Source organism: Gymnoscopelus microlampas, assembly GCF_963454915.1.
Source record: "Gymnoscopelus microlampas genome assembly, chromosome: 6".
Classification (NCBI taxonomy): domain Eukaryota; kingdom Metazoa; phylum Chordata; class Actinopteri; order Myctophiformes; family Myctophidae; genus Gymnoscopelus; species Gymnoscopelus microlampas.
In genome coordinates this window covers 26,731,410-26,748,823 of record NC_139943.1, presented here as the reverse complement: position 1 = coordinate 26,748,823, position 17,414 = coordinate 26,731,410, and the positions used below count along the sequence as shown (strand labels likewise).

At 40.8% G+C, this 17,414-nt stretch overlaps 1 protein-coding gene across 1 annotated transcript; it reads right to left on the bottom strand.

Moving 5' to 3' along the window:
* Positions 1–575: 575 nt before the first annotated feature.
* calb2a (calbindin 2a) lies at positions 576–16,506 on the bottom strand. The gene is made up of 11 exons (XM_084059179.1): positions 16,268–16,506; positions 9,912–9,988; positions 9,620–9,709; positions 8,679–8,759; positions 6,932–6,988; positions 5,785–5,862; positions 5,016–5,071; positions 4,456–4,495; positions 4,196–4,249; positions 2,287–2,358; positions 576–1,540 (listed from the first exon to the last, which is right to left on the bottom strand). Exons 1-11 carry the CDS (start codon positions 16,371–16,373, stop codon positions 1,430–1,432), a joined length of 822 nt encoding a protein of 273 aa, XP_083915305.1. The 5' UTR covers positions 16,374–16,506; the 3' UTR covers positions 576–1,429.
* Between the last annotated feature and the right edge of the window lie 908 nt (positions 16,507–17,414).

Here is a 17,414-nt window from a genome sequence, read left to right as displayed (position 1 = left end):
CCTAAAGACATACACTGTACCACAATGAAAGTTGATGTCAATTCCTGTTAACTGAAAACAGGTTTGCAGGGCAGCTGTCGGTTTTGTTAAGGACGTCCTCATTTGTAAGGGAAAATAATCGTTTACATGTAGGCTATGTCACCCTCAGTTTTGCCTGTCCTTTCTGTCCCTTCAGAACAGAAGAGCACTTTGTACATCTATTTACTGAGACAAGCATATGGGAGCGGAATGAATGGATTAAAAGTTGCAAAAATATGGCACACTAACTTGCTTTGATATACTGCAATGTTTCACTCTGAAAAATTATATCCGTCTAATAAGTATATAAATGCAAGTTAGACAGTGTGCAGCAGGGCAAGAATTTCACGGGGCCATGGGGAAAAAACACAACTGGTCCACTCTGGGAATGGAGATCCACAGTGCAAATGGGGCTGTCAGAGTGAATACTAGCCAAGCAGAAGTGAATATGATAAAACTACATTTATTTTTGTAATGTTCTTGATTGCTTGTGTTAAAGTACACCGCGGTCTGTAGTACTTAAAGCACATTTTAGTGACAAGCACAATAAATTGCATCATCTTAATCTTAAGATATGTTTTATTAATGTTTCCAATTGACAGTATCAGCCAAAAACCAACATTGAAAATTAAAATCATAACATATAGTACATAAGGGAATGACAACAAGATGACTTTAGGAAAAGAAAAGGTTGGAGATTTCATACCAGCTCCATCACAGGTTATAAATAACAAAAGTTAAATCCATCACAGTTTGTTTGCAGTCATGTTTTACTATATTTATATTGTATTTTAATGCAAAGTCGAAGAGCGAGCGGGAATAAGGTTAAGGGTCACTCAGTCTACTGTTTGGGAAGGCAGAATTAAAATTCAGGGAATATCATTAGGAGTCATTTTCTTAAAAAGGGATCTGGGTTGAGGGCTAGAATAAGTCACAGTTTGAAAGGAGTCAGGCTGAGTACGGAAAGCTGGGATTCAGGTTAGGATCATGGGAGATGAAGAGGCAGGGTTGGAGTTAAGGTTTGGATAAATGGTCTAGGCAAGGTTGATAAAGAGTCTGGTCATGACTGGGGTTTACAGTAACTGATGTTTTGGGTGTATGGTCATGGAGTACAGAGGTGTGCCTGAACTGCTTTCATCATAAAGGTGAGAAGCTAGAGACTTCCAACAGGGCCAGGGCTACGTTTATACGGTCAGGTTGCAGGGATTTAAAAAGGGAAGAGCTCTTTTGTGCTGTTAGTGCTCTTTTCATTCATTCTGAGGTCATACCATAAAGGGGCGTGTCCGGCACATGCACCTGGAAACTGTTGCCAGGCAGCTGGAAGTGGGCGTGAACTCAAGGGGCGGGGGGGGGGGGGGGAGGGGGGGACAGGCAGAGAGAATGATGGCTGGCATTAAGAAAGGGGGACAGGTCACATGTCCCTGCACAGGACAATCTCCAGTTCGCTGCGGTACAGCTTCCCTCCGTCAGACAGGGCCATGATGCTCTGCCTGTAACCGGTCAGATTTTTCACGTCCACCTCCTGACCAAGAGAATAAGTTAGAATCATTACATGACATCATGTTCAAATTATTCATTTCTTGTACATGTATATGATTGGATTTGTATCAGCCATGCCCTGGCTTAAGCCATCAATGTTATGACCATAAAATATTAGTGTAGCTGTAGCTCTTAGGTAAGTAGAATTAGATTTTTGCTTAAGCAGAAGTTATGTTTCTGGCTTCATTCATGCTGGCAAACTACAGCACAATCCTGTCTGTGTGAATGTCTTGTCCCCTGGGCCTGTGCCTATCTGCATGAAAGCTGACAGTGCTATTGAGTGAGACAATCGTACAGATTTTGAAGGGAATAGACTGGTGTAAACTCTTCTAGTTTCATCATCCTGATCTTTTAGCCCTAGATTTGAAAGCTGTTAAAAATTCAAAATAATCTAGAAAAACTAGCTAGATTGAACTCAGACGGTTGATAGGAAAAGCTAAAATAAGTATAACAGGTCACACTGTGTTTCACATAGTATAAGACTGTGCTACAAGTGTATTATATGTTTGTTCTGCCTAACATGGCTTGTATTACATTGTACAGTTGAGAGTGGAAGGAAAGGAAGAATTGGTGACTGAGAGGTGATGTGAAAAAAGACATACATGTGCCACATTAAGACCAACAGAAAAATAAGTGCATGCTTTGTGCCTCAGCCTTGAGGCCGTCCAGCAGAGTAACACATCAGTTATATAGTATGTTGGTTATACTGACTAGCCTATTGATTCTCACCTTCTTGTTCTTTTGGTAAAGGTCCTTTAGCAGGGCATCCAACTCCTGCTCATCAATGTAGCCATTCCCATCCTGATAGGAGACAGTAAAACATCACACATACACTTTTAACCTTGAAATAGACAGATGAAAGGAGGACTTAAAGACAAACATAGGAGATCATAGAAGGAAATGGAGATATTAGGCAGAAACAAATCCATATCTTAATACAAGCTACACAACAACAGCTAGAGACCAACAATATGCCCCATATGCTTAGTTAAAGGCACTTTTATTTTAAAAGCAGTGAAAGCCATTGTTATTTTATAACAGTGGTACACAGTGTTGTGCAGAACCTAATAATATATCATTTAATATAATGTATAATATAATAATATTTATTTGTTATTTTTGAACCAGACAAAAAGTACCATGGCACTGTAACAAACAAATCTTCCATTTATTCATGCTGTCTTGATGACATCAGAGATGAGAGTCCTGTGTGTCTTATTTTTGTGTTTTTGGAGAACATACAAGACCGGACTGCCTTAGAAGATCATTTGATTGTATGAATTAAATTCCTAAAGTAGTCTTTGTAGAATTAGAGAAAAATGGAATACCAGACTTTAACCCAGTCTGGGTGTCTTGATTGTGTGGCAACTTGAATATTTTCAAAGCTTTGCACAATTCGAGGCACTGCAAGCGATGTTACTGTACAGTTGACCTACCACACTTTGCCGTCTGGCCACAGCCTACCACACAATGCCTCAGTACCAATGACAGCAGTTGCCCGTGTTTCAGCTGTAGGGGTTAGACTCATAACAAAACACACAAACTAATTACCCTCATGAATGCTGGCACATCCGCTGTGTCTCCATGAATTAAACATAGTGGCTCATCTACTGTACTGTATAATTGAACATGTCTGCCATTCTTAGCAAGTGAGATAGTTAGTCCACGACATTCAGAACAATGTCATGCATGTCCTGTAGTCCTGTCCGCCTGATGGCCAGGATTTATGTACTGAACAGAGTCAAGGTAATGACAGAAAAACAATCAGTCTCTCTGACAAAGATACGGATACTATAGTTGGCTACCCAGGGTCTGGGAGCCACAAGCCAACAATCTGGCAGTAGAACAGATAAAAAGCATGACATATACAGTAGTACATGCATTGAAAACCAATATCTGAGCTGGCAACAGTGCTGGTATAAAGTAACATGCAAATGGGTCGTTTTTTATTATTGATTGATTGAATACTTTATTCAACATTACAGAGGTACACTAAGACATTTAGGCTAAAAGGATAACACCAAAAAGTCCTGGGGACTTGTTTCCATAGTGGTCCTACGTCTTTCATGTCCACAGAATCCAGCTGATATAATCAATAGAAATAACTGCCGTACAACTGGACTTCCTGTGCTCCTCCATTGTAGGCTACTCTGCACTTAATCAGCTGTCACTATCTTGTCTACCAAGCCATTCATTCCAAGCAACGTCTAAAGTTGAAAGTGTGGTTGAAAGCACCAGTTCCTGCCACTTCTAAAGAGACATGTGCAGCAGTTCCATCTCATTTACCTAGGCAACTCAGAGGATTGACCATTAAAATGTTGCATAGTCATGATTTTGACTAGAGCGGGGAAAACGCCAAAGCAAATGCTGAGTCATCCAGCAAAGTTTACCTGAAGCTACCTCTTACATACTGTATGTCCATACTGCAGTGCACAAAGTAAGTGTTTATTCCAAGCCATCTCTAAAGTTCGACTGACAGCACAAGTAATACATTGATGGGATAGAGGAATCAGGAACTCACGCAATTATGTGCTCATGATTGCCTTGGACAAATCTGATGCAAGCAACATTCATCCATGAGTGCCTGGAAAGTGAAGTAATTCAGTGAAACCCTATAGCCAGTAGTGGGGTCATTTACCTTGTCATAGAATGTGAAGATGGCATTGAACTGCTCAGTGGTCAGCTTGACACCCTATAACAACAAAAGGTTTGAGTTTCACTTCCATGTGTGAAATGTTGATACTGCAGAATATGAACTTGCATTCAAACTTTGAATTAAGAATTTCATTACAATAAGTTAGACAATAGTATCCATTTTAAACTTGTTCATCATCTTTTACTAATGTTATTTTGGTTTACATTTGATTGAATGAGCACTATATTTTGCACTATACCTACCTGGAACTTAAGTAAGAAGTTCTCCTGAACAGGGAGAAGCCTGTGGGAATGGAAGTCTTCATCAGTTACATACATAACAGTTAAAATATTTAAAATGTTTACATGTTATATGCAGAATGATATATACTTGGACGGTGAATCATTTTTGTTTCATTTTGTTTTCTCATCCCCCAATCCCAATTTAGTTTCTGTCAGGGACTTTATGGGCCTTGTGGTCCCCGTTGCTGCTATAGTCTCCAATGTTGGCTTGTGGAGGGTGTAGAAAACCATTCAACTCCTCTGATAAACATGGGAGTTGGACTCATATTGGACTGGAATTTCACTGGGAGAGTGTAACACACACAAATGTTCATGATATTTCCCACAGACCCTGTCCCTGCTGAATAGGTACGCAGAACAAACCAACAGGGGTCGCTAGTTCAGCAAAATGACACGATGCCTTACTGGCTTCCCTCCCGCATACACTGCCAATTTATGTTTGTGGGAATCAAACTTGATTTTAAATTTAACTTGATTTTACTTTTGGATGCTGAATAAATAGCAACGACATTGTACATTACCTCGCCATCTCTGATAAGCCCAGCTTTCCGTCTCCATTCGTATCAAACATCCTGAGCTGTGGAATGGGTTGATAAAAAAAGTTATGAAATCATAAAAAAAAAGAAAAATGTAGCTCCACCTGAAATTCAACAATCTACAGATTGACCTTCAACACAGGGACTGAATCAGTTATGTATTAAGAATTGCTTTAAGCAATCACAAAACTGTAATAACATGAGAAAATGTCTCAACTTTGTGAAACATAAAATGGTCTATCTTGTTTCAGTAAATTAGGTCAGGCTTTGTGGCTTTTAGGAAGCAGCAGATGTTAGCACATCTGGGCTGTAAACAGACAACCTGCAGGACATGGTGAGCCATGATCAGTCAGCTATGCAGTGCTGCAGCCACTAGCACAATAGGCCTCTGTTTTCTTTTTTGCCAGATGGACACTAGACGTTACCTCTTGTAAGACTGACGGTGTTTTGCTACTGTTGTGTTCTTGTCATATCTGGTATTTCTAATACTAGACAAGAGAGGTTCAGCCTCCAGGGTCAAAGTTACGTGTATGTGTGCATGTCTATCATACTATGAGCTGTGTATACTCTTGTGATTTGTCACTGTAGTGTTCTTTAACCACCCAGTCCAGGAAACAGCACAAACGAGAGAGAGAGAGAGAGAGAGAGAGAGAGAGAGAGAGAGAGAGAGAGAGAGAGAGAGAGAGAGAGAGAGAGAGAGAGAGAGAGAGAGAGAGAGAGAGAGAGAGAGAGAGAGAGAGAGAGAGATGTTTACAATGGTCTGTGTATACTCTTGGAGCTTCTGGTCATCGTAGTGTCTGTTGGCTTTCTCCAGCAGATCTGACAGAAAGCCCTGCATGGGGACAGAAATAAATGCAAAACCAGATGGGAATTACCTACTGTACACATGAAAAGAGATTTCATTCAAAGTGTTGACAGGCAGAATGTAATATGTTCACATCTACTATTAAAGTGACCTGGAATATAGAATAGCAAGTAACGAATCACACTTCTCCAAGTTCTCCATGGGAATTCTAGGTTAAATGGATTTCTCTTGTTTCACACGGCAGGGTCCCTCACCACCTTCTGAGGCAGCTCAAGCCTAGTGAGGGATATATTTGTCCCTCTGCTGGAGCAAGGTTTAAGTGGAATCTTTTCCCTGATGTTATATCAATGGGCCAAGATGCAAAATGGCAGAAACATCACTGTTTTTATATATGAAAAAGGGCCTGTTTGCCAGAATTCTACATATTTTAGCACTCTCACCCAGACAATGAGCAAATAAATAGAAAGTATGAATCTCTGGGTGAAAACTACAGTGCTGTTCTTAAAATGGCACCCTTGATCTGATCTAAATACACAACACAACCCTTTCTCTTAAGAAGTATGTTTCCTCCTCCTTCTTGTATTTCCTAAACTAAATTGGCTTACTTTTTTTTTTTTACCTTATCTTCATTATCTGCAAGTTATTTTGTCCTCACATAAAATCTCTCCTGGCCATTATATCTCTACGGACACTCTACAAAGATGCTGTCTGAAATTATTTTCATATTTCTCTCAGCGGGTGCTTGAACCCACATATGTGGTGTCTATTACTAATGTAGTGCAAACAATGCTACATATTTGTTGACAATAAACAAAAATGATGTGCAAATAATACTTGCTTTGTGCTGCTGCCGATTCCAGCGGTTCACATCACATTTACAATACATTTTAGAAAATGGCTAAATATATTGCTTTTCACTTATGGGTCACCTCGAACTCAGATGTGAAAAGTCACAGTGTTTTCTGTTTATTAAGGCTGAAAGAGTTTAGATAATAAAGGAAAAACGGTTTCAACGAGTTTGAAAATTCGTTTTTTTAGGTGGCATTGTTTACAGTATCTTAGCATATAGAGAGAACATCCAGAGGATGAAACGTACCTTCAGTTCATTTGCTTCAATGTAACCACTGCGATCTGTATCGTATCGCCGCCATGCCTAAGAAAGAACAACCGAATATCAGACACACTAAAGAAATGATGGAAGAGTGAACGTTGAATGTTTATTGTGAATAAATTGGAAGCATTCACTCTCGTAGTCCTCTCTCTCATACACACGCGCACACGTACACACGCGCACACACGCACACACGCACACACACACACACACACACACACACACACACACACACACACACACACACACACACACACACACACACACAAACAAACAATTGGACAGGGAGAATCCATTCGTTAATTAATTAATCCTCTTACATTTACATCTTAGCCACTTAGCAGATGGTCTTCGTCAGACTGAGTTACAACCTCCCTTTTTCGATCCCATCCAACCAACCCAGACTGATGAATCTTGCACAGTGCTGATAGTTAGATTTTCTCAGAAGAGGAGAAACGGAGATCACCTTCCAGAGAAGGAGGACTTACGGAGGATCACCATGACTTAAATCAAATGGTTTTCATTACGATCCCATTCTCCCACCATACAGAGAAAGCTACAACCCAGAGAGAGAGAGCGAGGACGACAGACCGGGGAAGGAGAAAGACATTTAATGCATGTTTTAATCTAGCAGCTGTCCCTGTCTAAAGAAAGGCTCTTTATCAAAGATAGATGGCCTCTCCACCTTTCCCCTCCCCCCTCCTTCTCCTCCTCCCACTTTCCTCTCCTCCTCTGGGCTCGGCAGAGAGGAGCTACAGCCCAGTTATCCATTATACATGACTCTGAAAATAGAAGGTTTTGCTTCCACGTTCTAACCCTTTAAGAACCCCCTTACGCTCCTGCGCACGAAAGACTGATTAGCTGTTCTACCTCTCCTTCTTTCATTCTTTCCATCCAGGCTGTTCTCTGACCTTTTGGCTTTCACCTATCTCCCTTTCCCTGTCCCAGCCCGGTCCACCTCCATCTAATTATTTCTTGACGTGACATGAGAAGCAGGTGACAGCTCTTCCTCCTTGTAATTGCTCTCTAATTGGTTCTAGTACCATAGTTACAGTGCAGCGGATGTGGCCTAGCGATCATCCTCTCATCTTCTAGCGATATGTTTAAGAAGTAATGGTTTCCAATTACGTGGCCCTTCAGTATCCATCCCCTCCACCGCTGAGGGCTTTCCATTAGATTAGAAGGATTTGTGTCATTAAAATGAAATCACATGCCTCAGACCTGCTAGTGTCAGTACCAATTTATCTTAACGTCTGTTAGCCTTTCAAAGTTATCAGCGCTCACCATTTTATAGCCTACTCCCAGGACAGACAGATATGTAAATGTTGACATCTCTCACTTCATTACAAGAAGCATATCCATCAGCAGGCGGACAGTCCTCGTGGTTTGGATGAGTATCTGCCATCTGAGGGACCTGATGGGACTTTAGAGTTGACTAAAGGCTCTCATGTTTTGTTGACTATTCAAATGGAGGTAATAAGCAAATCTGTAAGATCACCCCCCCCCCCCCCCATAGCAGTGAATAATATAGAATGAAAGGATGTAATATAGATTTGTGGAATTAGTTGTGAACGTGTGAAGCCAGAGGGTGTGTGAAAGGGCTAGTCACCTAAAGAAGAATAACACACACGCACACCCATGTGTGCACACACACACACACACACACACACACACACACACACACACACACACACACACACACACACACACACACACACACACACACACTCACTGCCATAAACTCAGCACTGGAACCGACAAACTCTCTGAAGCAAAGCAGGAAATTCTCTTCAGTTGGAAGAATCTGGGCCAACTAGGAGAGGGAGAGAGAGAGAGAGAGTGGGAGGGGAGTGGCATGAAACAACATGATGGAGTTCATAGGGGAGAGAAGATGTAGACAGAACATTTTTTCTACAAATCCTCAAATGGGCAGATCAAACATAAACAAGAGAGGGCCTTGACCGTGGAAGGCAATCCTGGCTTCATCGCTGTTGGGCAGAAACCTCGTATTTTCATATTTCAATTTCAATTAAAGATCTTTTTGCAGATTAATGCTCTACTTTATCGTACAAGAGTGTCACACAAAAGTAGCAAATATAGCCGATCTACAAGTTTGTGAGCTTGTTGAGCTGCTGTTTCCACTATATTAGAAGAATTCTAAAAGTGAAAGTGTATGTCTGTAGGTTTTATAAACTAGAGGTTCGGGTCGCTACCTGGACCTCACATCTAAAGTTCGGTCCGCTATATGGCCCTCACACCTACGTCGCACCACCGTTCCGACTGATATGCCCATATATGGAGAACTCTGTATCTGTCAGTCCTTGGCTGCCAATTTTAATATAGGATATCATATTAACCAATGAAAACTATTAACCAGAGCTTGTGACTAAATAATAACTACATTGGATCCATTGGAACACAGGTTATTTTTTCCTGAAAAGTAACAGTTTTGGACTTGCAAGGTTTCTGCCCGACATATTGATCATGCAACTGGAGCTTAAGTTATATTACTATGGCACACAAGCATAATTATCCCTACTTTTGTATACCCCTCAGTCTAGCCAATAATAGAGACGTGTATCCTTTTTAATAGTTATTTCGAGGAAGATTCATTATTTAAATCAGAACCAGAAAACAGAATAATACAACAAAGAGTTGGGCTCCAGGCCGTACCTCTGACATTTCAATACGGCCATCTTTGTTCTTGTCAAATTTCTGCATGAACTCCTTCATCTTTTCTCTGAAAGTGGGATTTGTTGGGTCCTGTCAAACACACACACACACACACACACACACACACACACACACACACACACACACACACACACACACACACACACACACACACACACACACACACACACACACACACACACACACACGTACCAGATAAAAAATATGAATCCCTTAATGCCAATTCTATTAATTGTACTTCTGTGGTGGATGTCCTAGTTTGTGGACTCACCACTCCTGCTCCTCTCCGGGCAACCTCCAACTCTCTGAAGAAGTTCTCAAGCTCCTTCCCCTCAATGTAGCCATTACCTTGAAGACAGATATCGCAATGTCACATGTGAGCACACACAGCACCAAAATATCTATGGATTGCTGAAATGCCTTCTGTTAGCATTACACACGGAAGTGGTCACTGTCATAATCAAATACAGGCTTTCGCTGGTATTGATTCAAACATGAGACTTTTCCAATAACACACTTCCTTCCCTTCTTTCTCAATGAATTAAAAGTATTGACTAATAATGCAAACTGATCAGCCCAAGGTTGTGTGTGTAGGTTGTATGGGGGCGGCCTGGCTATTTAGAGAATTCTGTTTTTCTAATATCTTTGAGGGTGATGAAGCACAGACAACTTATTTTTTAGTCAATAGAGTTGGTTAATAACCAGCTGTGATGGGAATTGGAAAATATGAAAAATCAATATGGAGAGAACAGTATGCAGAATGAACAAAGGTATAATTGAAAAAAACTAAAAATGTCTGTTAGTGTCTTCTTTTGTGAGTTACTGTTACTGTAACATTAACATTTTGAGCCATCAGCCATTCTCTTAGAACTTAGTTACTTTTTGCCATTTTCATTTTGAAAGCCCTCAGATATTGCTGATCATAACCACTTATATCCAAGGGTATGTCATTAAAGACAGAAATTTAGAAGAAAAACTTTCTTTTAATCCTTTTTGAAAATAGCAAATCTAAAAGGTCACAACACGTCGTGATGCAACACGGGAGTTTTTAGATTGGCTATTCTCAAAAGTATTTGAAAGATTTTGCTGTTGTTTTGTGGCTATACTGTACTTGCCTTGATGGTGCATACTCAGGGGATGTGGGTGAAGTAGTGAATGAGCTGCTTCTGCATTACACAGTTGTGTACAACACAGCACCAAGCAGAACAAAGGTGATTGATTGGACAGTTGGTTCTAAAGAACGTGACTGGCTTCTTCAATAAAGTACACCGTGGTTCGGTTTCATTAAAGACCAACAAAGAATTTCCACTCTTCTCTCTCTCTCTCTTTCTTTCTCTGTCTGTAGCTAAGAACACTATTATCAGATAGTTTTAGCTTCTCTGTCAACAAAAGTTATATTAATGTCCTGTAAGTGATTGAGAGAAAGTCGTGCATGCGTGCGTGCGCGCGAGTGTCTAGTGATGTTGACAACACTCATGAATGTAAGCACCACTATATGAATAAGTGGGACAGTGAAGTGCCTCACTGCAGTGTAGCCCCTCTCTCATTCCTGTGGGTCTTATTGACATTTTGTCAGTGATTACACTCTGGGGAGAAACTCCTAGCTAGCAGCTTGATCATCACATAAAGAATATACATATTTAATTACCATGAAAACACCATCAAATGACTAGAAGGTTTCAATAAAAGCCTTGATAGATCCATCACACTGAATGGACACATCTGTTGGTAATTGTACTGTGCTAATTCAAATGTAGGGTACATACCGCCTGTTCCAAACTGCCTTTAAGCTAAAACAAACATATGCTTAATGTACCCTGTTCTAATGAAATGTTATATTTGGTGTGCTCTAATTAATGATTTCATCCACATTGTGCTCAAAGTGCCTTAAACTGTTCCATATAATAATAAAATGCAAACCCAAAAGTGTTCCCAATTTTTCACAAGTGCACGCTAACTTCTTCCTGTACCCAACTGCATCTATTTTAGAGGAATTATGATTGCTGTCTAAGATATTTGCAAATATTAGCCAGAGGGTAAATTTCATGGATGAGTTTTGGCCTGATTTATCCTTAGTTGCAGGCCGGTGTCATGCACTGAAAATAGCAGATCTACAGGCTCATGTCACATTGCGGTGTGTTGTGAGCTTGTAGATCAGCTATTTTCAGTGCGCAACACAACACCGAGTAAGTGTAAGGCGGGCATTAAATTAACTTCAAGATCAGTCAGTTGAAATGTGAATTTACCGCCTTGCCCTTCACATTAGAAAGTCCTCCTCCTTTGGTGCATGTGATTTGATGAACACCTTTGTTGCTGCCTTCACTATCCCCCTTCCTCTAAGGACCACTATAGAAATAATCCTTTGGGCTTCATCGTGTATTCTAACCTCAATCATTTCAAATGTGTGCAACTAAGGACTGTATGAATGCCATCTTGCGTGTATCTTTTATTGTCAAATAATTATATCTGGTACACTCTAGTCTGTACCATACTGTAGCAGAATAGTACTTAGACCTTACATGAAGTAGCAACATTAAAGAATCACAATAACATGGTCTTGACAGATACTGCATGACTATTCCTCTGAGATTCTGGTGCAGACATAACTGACTCCAACACTGCTGCCCAGCAAAGGAAAACCTTCAAAATGTTTTACTATGCCAGCAAGGGCATTCCATAAGCCAATATGAATATTTGCTTTTCAGCTTTGGTGCTGTCCACTTATTTATTTTACTCATTTTCGTTCTTCATTGAGAACATGGCTGAGTTAATTGAGTTTTTCAAATCATTCAATTTAGGAAGTAGATTGTAATCAGAATACAAAACTCTCAACAGTCTTTGGCCAGAGAAGGTTGTCATATCCAGCCTCATAAAACATGATAAAGAATCCATGCTCTACGGTTCCTCAACAAATTGCTCCATCGCTTTTCCATTTTGAATTAATCGAACTGGAAGTCAGAGTCTAGCCCTGACAGATAGTAGGGAAGACGAGAGGGGCACAGAGAATAGGAGATTCAAGTGACAGCCCCTATGAGATTTGATCCAGGGCCAGGGAGAAATATGTATAGCTTCATCATCTCTGGTTGCAAGGCCTCCTGTGTATTTTTTATCTGCACCTCAGAGATGTTTACTCCAAGTGAAAAACAAAAAACCCACAAACAAATTAGCTTGGCTTTCTTGATCTACATGCACCCAGGCAATGCTGCTTATGTGGACAATAGAAATCAAACACTCTCCAATCCTATCGCTGTTTGTATTTGATTTGCAAAGTGAGTTGTTGCAAACCATGGTATGTAAATTATTTTGCCAGGATAACTTGAACACCTGCACAGCATATTACCATGCAATGTTAACTCTGAGTTAAAATGGACTCAAATAGATCCACTTGGATCCCTTTTACCCTCAGAGTTAAATTAACACAGAGGAATTTACTGTGTGGGGGTTTTGAAAGACATTTTGACTGGTGCTCTCAGACATAGGCACAGTCACCTGGAACAGTCACCTAACAATGGAAAATAAATGGATGTGTAATTCATCTTTGACAGTATAGCTGTGTAACGCTTATCTCCCACCCCACCACACTCCATCAGAATCAGTAGGTTTCATTATGAGTACAGGCCTGAAATCAGATCCTCAATAAATCCAAAGAACCAAACCATGGTTCACATTGTTCACATTGCCCCAGCTCCAGTTGCCTACAGTAGCCTGCTTTCTTTTCTCTGGTCTACACAGTAAAACAAAAAGTGTTAATTTATCAATGTGTAACTCTGAGAGTATACAATTGGAACCAAATGGACCCAGGGGCTCCTGGGGGTCTCCAACTAAATGATTGATGCCCTGGTGTTCCGGGGTCCCCAGCTAAATTATTGATACTTACAGGTCCATTTGTACACTAAATTAACACTCAGAATTGTACAGTGTACCTTGTTAGTGTACCTTGTTATTGTAAAGTTATATAGGCACTTTCAGTGGAGAAACCTTACTGGTCAGATCAATGCTGTTCCAATTCTCAGCACCAAACAACATATTATGAAAGACTCAATTAGTCACTGTCTATAGGCTGGAGCTCGTTAACCTCATTAAGTGTTACTCTCTGTGTGGCATCCCAGTGGACTCATTGATGGTACTGTATAGCATCCTTCTAAAGGAGTCCTTCTAATAGTATATATAGGATATGCCATCATATTCAACAAACTACCGGAGAGAAACTCAGGACTTTACATTGAGAGGAAGAGAAAAAGAGAATTACTAAGGGATACTGAGAGCCAGAGAGATTGAGACTATGTGTGTGTGTGTGTGTGTGTGTGTGTGTGTGTGTGTGTGTGTGTGTGTGTGTGTGTGTGTGTGTGTGTGTGTGTGTGTGTGTGTGTGTGTGTGTGTGTGTGTGTGTGTGTGTGTGTGCGTGTGAATGAGATAAAGGAGAATGGGTGAAGGAGGGAGAGAGAGGGGGGTAGAGAGAGGAGGGTAGAGAGAGCAAGAGAGCTGGTAGAGAGAGAGAGAGGGGGGTAGAGAGAGAGAGGAGAATAGTAATGGTGGAGATGACTTTTATTTGAATAAATCAGGTAAATCTTGCCTGTGCTGGATATTCTGTAATCTTCAGTAGCCTATATTAATTTGTGTTAAACTATTGAGAGTGCACACATTGACTGCCAGGGTTAAATTACTAACTGTGAGGCACATGTTATATTGAGACATTGCAAAAATGTCAAATAAATAAACCTCTATCTTTTCTATTAGGCTACAGTTACAGTAGGTAGAATATCATGCCATGTGTCATGTAAATAGCCCAGAGAGACTATAATGACTTGCATAATTTATTTCCAGTTAACTGTTCGCCTGAAAACGGATTTCTGTGTTGGACACTATCTAGAATCCCCAGCAACTGAGGTGTAGTTTAAATAGCCTATATAGAGAAAATAGCAATGGTTATAGCTAGAATAACGTTTTTTTTAATCGATAATAATTGGGAATAATATAATATGAAGATGAATCTATACCACAAATGTAGGAAATTGCAGCGCATTGCTGTTGCCTAACAACGTGAAACCGTATGAATTGAAAAAATGTCATAACCTAATTACAATATAATAATCGGTGATGTTATAGTCTTTAGGCTAAACAGTTCGGGGCAAGTTTGTCATTGGAGTCTTGTAGCTTATATGCGCGTCTCCCCGACAGCGCTCAATGCGTAATGGATATGCGTAATGGTAGCCCTGACACATGACGGTCATATCATGACAGTCATGGATGAACTTCAACCTGGTGCTTGCACTTTCTCCATTTACGGCCCGTACATCTACATAAACGTTCAAATTTCAAATATAAAGTACTTAGGCTATGACCACGGATGTTACAATTATGTTCGGGTGGGTACAAGTACCCGTATCTTCCGTATTGTTCAATACGAAGGATTTTAATCCGATCGGTGGCCATTTTCTCTGAATTTCCTCCATGCTTTCAACTACGCAACCCTATCGGTTGGGAGCTGTATTGCTTTCTGATACATTATAACTCTATGAGAAAATGGCCACCGATCGGATTAAAATGCTTTTTAGTGAACAATACGGGTACGGGTACTTCTGCGGGCCCGTACAGAATTGTAACATCCATTACGCATCATGGGGTAAGCACTTTATGTTTGAAATCTAAACCTAAACGTTTATGTAGATGGTCATGGGCCATAAATGGAGAAAGTACAAACACCAGGTTGAAGTTCATCCATGACGGTCGTGACAGACAACCGTCTTGGATACATGGCTAGCGTAATGGTTAAACAGACTGTTCTGAAGAAAAAAGGGGAAAAAAGACTTGCGCTTATGACTTGGCTTTAGAACAATTTCGTAGCTGCTGAACTGAAGCGTGGGGTGTTCGGGGGGAAGCAAGAAAAAAAACTACTCAACTACAGCTACAACTGTAGGCTGGACCAGGGTAGGCTACGACATATGACAGCTACAATCGGCAATTGTCTGCATCATTTCAACCTTTGAAACACTTATACCTAAAAGTTGATAATAGGCCTATATCATCATCATCATCATCAGCCATGCATTTTTGCTGTTTAATCATTCAACAGGCAGGAATACGACTGCTAAATCCATTCATTCTACATATATTCTTAGTTCATTTAAAACAACTTGTTACATTGTCACGGCCGGGTTATCTTATTGATAGGCAATGGACCACCTGCTATCAATCAAATTAATTGCAGCGGCCAGCGGAACGATATTTCATTCACAACATTTGCCACCAATTCACAGTATGAATAGACTGTATATATAAAATAACTGATATTCAAGCTCACAATGCATTGTGAACTTGTAAATCAGTCATTTTCGTTGTGCGGAACATTAAATTGAGAAAAACTAAAAAACTAAAAAAAGAAGAAAAAAGAAAGAAAAAGAGACACACAGAGCAGATCAACTCACACTCACACAGAATTGAATACACAGGACCCCAATGGAAACAAACCATAGTGCATGGGTTTAATCCTTTTAGCATCCTTTTGTATAGAACTGTATTCTTTCTGTGCTTTTTTTTGCAAACTGTTAAAGTATTCAATCAATCAATCAAAATCAATCAATCAATCAAATCAATCAATCAATCAATCAATCACAAACTTGTTCCTACCGTCGGCGTCGAAGTGTTTCCAGATGTCCAGGAACTGGGACGCGGTGACCTCGGCCAGGTGGAGGTGAGGAGGCTGAGGCTGAGGCTGAGGAGCTTTGTTTGCCATCTTATCAAAATATATGTAGGGTTATTATGATTATAAGCTTTGATAGTCCTGCTGCTGCCGGCCGCTGCTACAAAAATCCCGCACTAACTTTTCTCCGTTCAAACACAGCCCTCTCACTCTCTCTCACTCTCTCACTCTCTCTCTGTGCCCCCCGTGCGCGCTGCACGCCGCTTTTTAACCCCCCGTCCGGGACCTGCAGTTCCCCGGTGCGCGCGCGGGAGGCGCAGTGTCACCGTAGACGAGACGGGAGTAGAGGAGTGAAATAATAGACGTGTGTGTGTGTGTGTGTGTGTGTGTGTGCGTGCGGGTGCGTGCGTGCGTGCGCGTGTGTGCGTGTGCGTGTGTGCTTGCACGTTTACTTTTATGCCTCTGTGTGTTTATCATGCAGGGTGTTTCTAAGTGAAGACGTGATTGGAGGCTGTGTGTGCGCGTGCATGTGTTTTGGCATGTATTGACGTGTGACAGAGTGACAGGTTGTCATCAGTTCTTTCTTGCACTCATAGGTATACATCCATCTGCTGTCGGTTTGTTACAGTATATAGACTGCATAACATCTGTGTACAACGTATGGTGTGTGTGTGCGCGCGCGCGCGTGTGTGTGTGTGTGTGTGTGTGTGTGTGTGAGTGCGTGAAAAAAAGAAAAGAAAAAAAAAACTGTCACAGTTCTGTAAATAGTAGTAGTATGTCATTCCTCTGTGTGTTAAGCATGTGCAGCACTTGTATCTGGTTTGACCGTAATGTAACCTTTTACTGTTTGTTGTCATCAGTTCTTTCTTGCACTCATAGGTATACATCCATCTGCTGTCGGTTTGTTACAGTATATAGACTGCATAACATATGTGTACAACGTATGGTGTGTGCGTGTGTGTGTGTGTGTGTGTGTGTGTGTGTGTGTGTGTGTGTGTGTGTGTGTGTGTGTGTGTGTGTGTGTGTGTGTGTGTGTGTGTGTGTGTGTGTGTGTGTGTGTGTGTGTGTGTGTGAGTGTGTGTGTGTGTGTGTGTGTGTGTGTGTGTGTGTGTGTGTGGAAAAGAAAAGAAAAGC

Coding starts and splice junctions, on each gene's coding strand:
- calb2a (XM_084059179.1), bottom strand. CDS start 16,373: ATGGCAAACAAAGCTCCTCAGCCTCAGCCTCAGCCTCCTCACCTCCAC. Junction 9,989..16,267: donor GAAACACTTCGACGCCGACG/GTAGGAACAAGT, acceptor TCTGTCTTCAAG/GTAATGGCTACATTGAGGGG. Junction 5,072..5,784: donor AAGAGTATACACAGACCATT/GTAAACATCTCT, acceptor CCCATTCCACAG/CTCAGGATGTTTGATACGAA.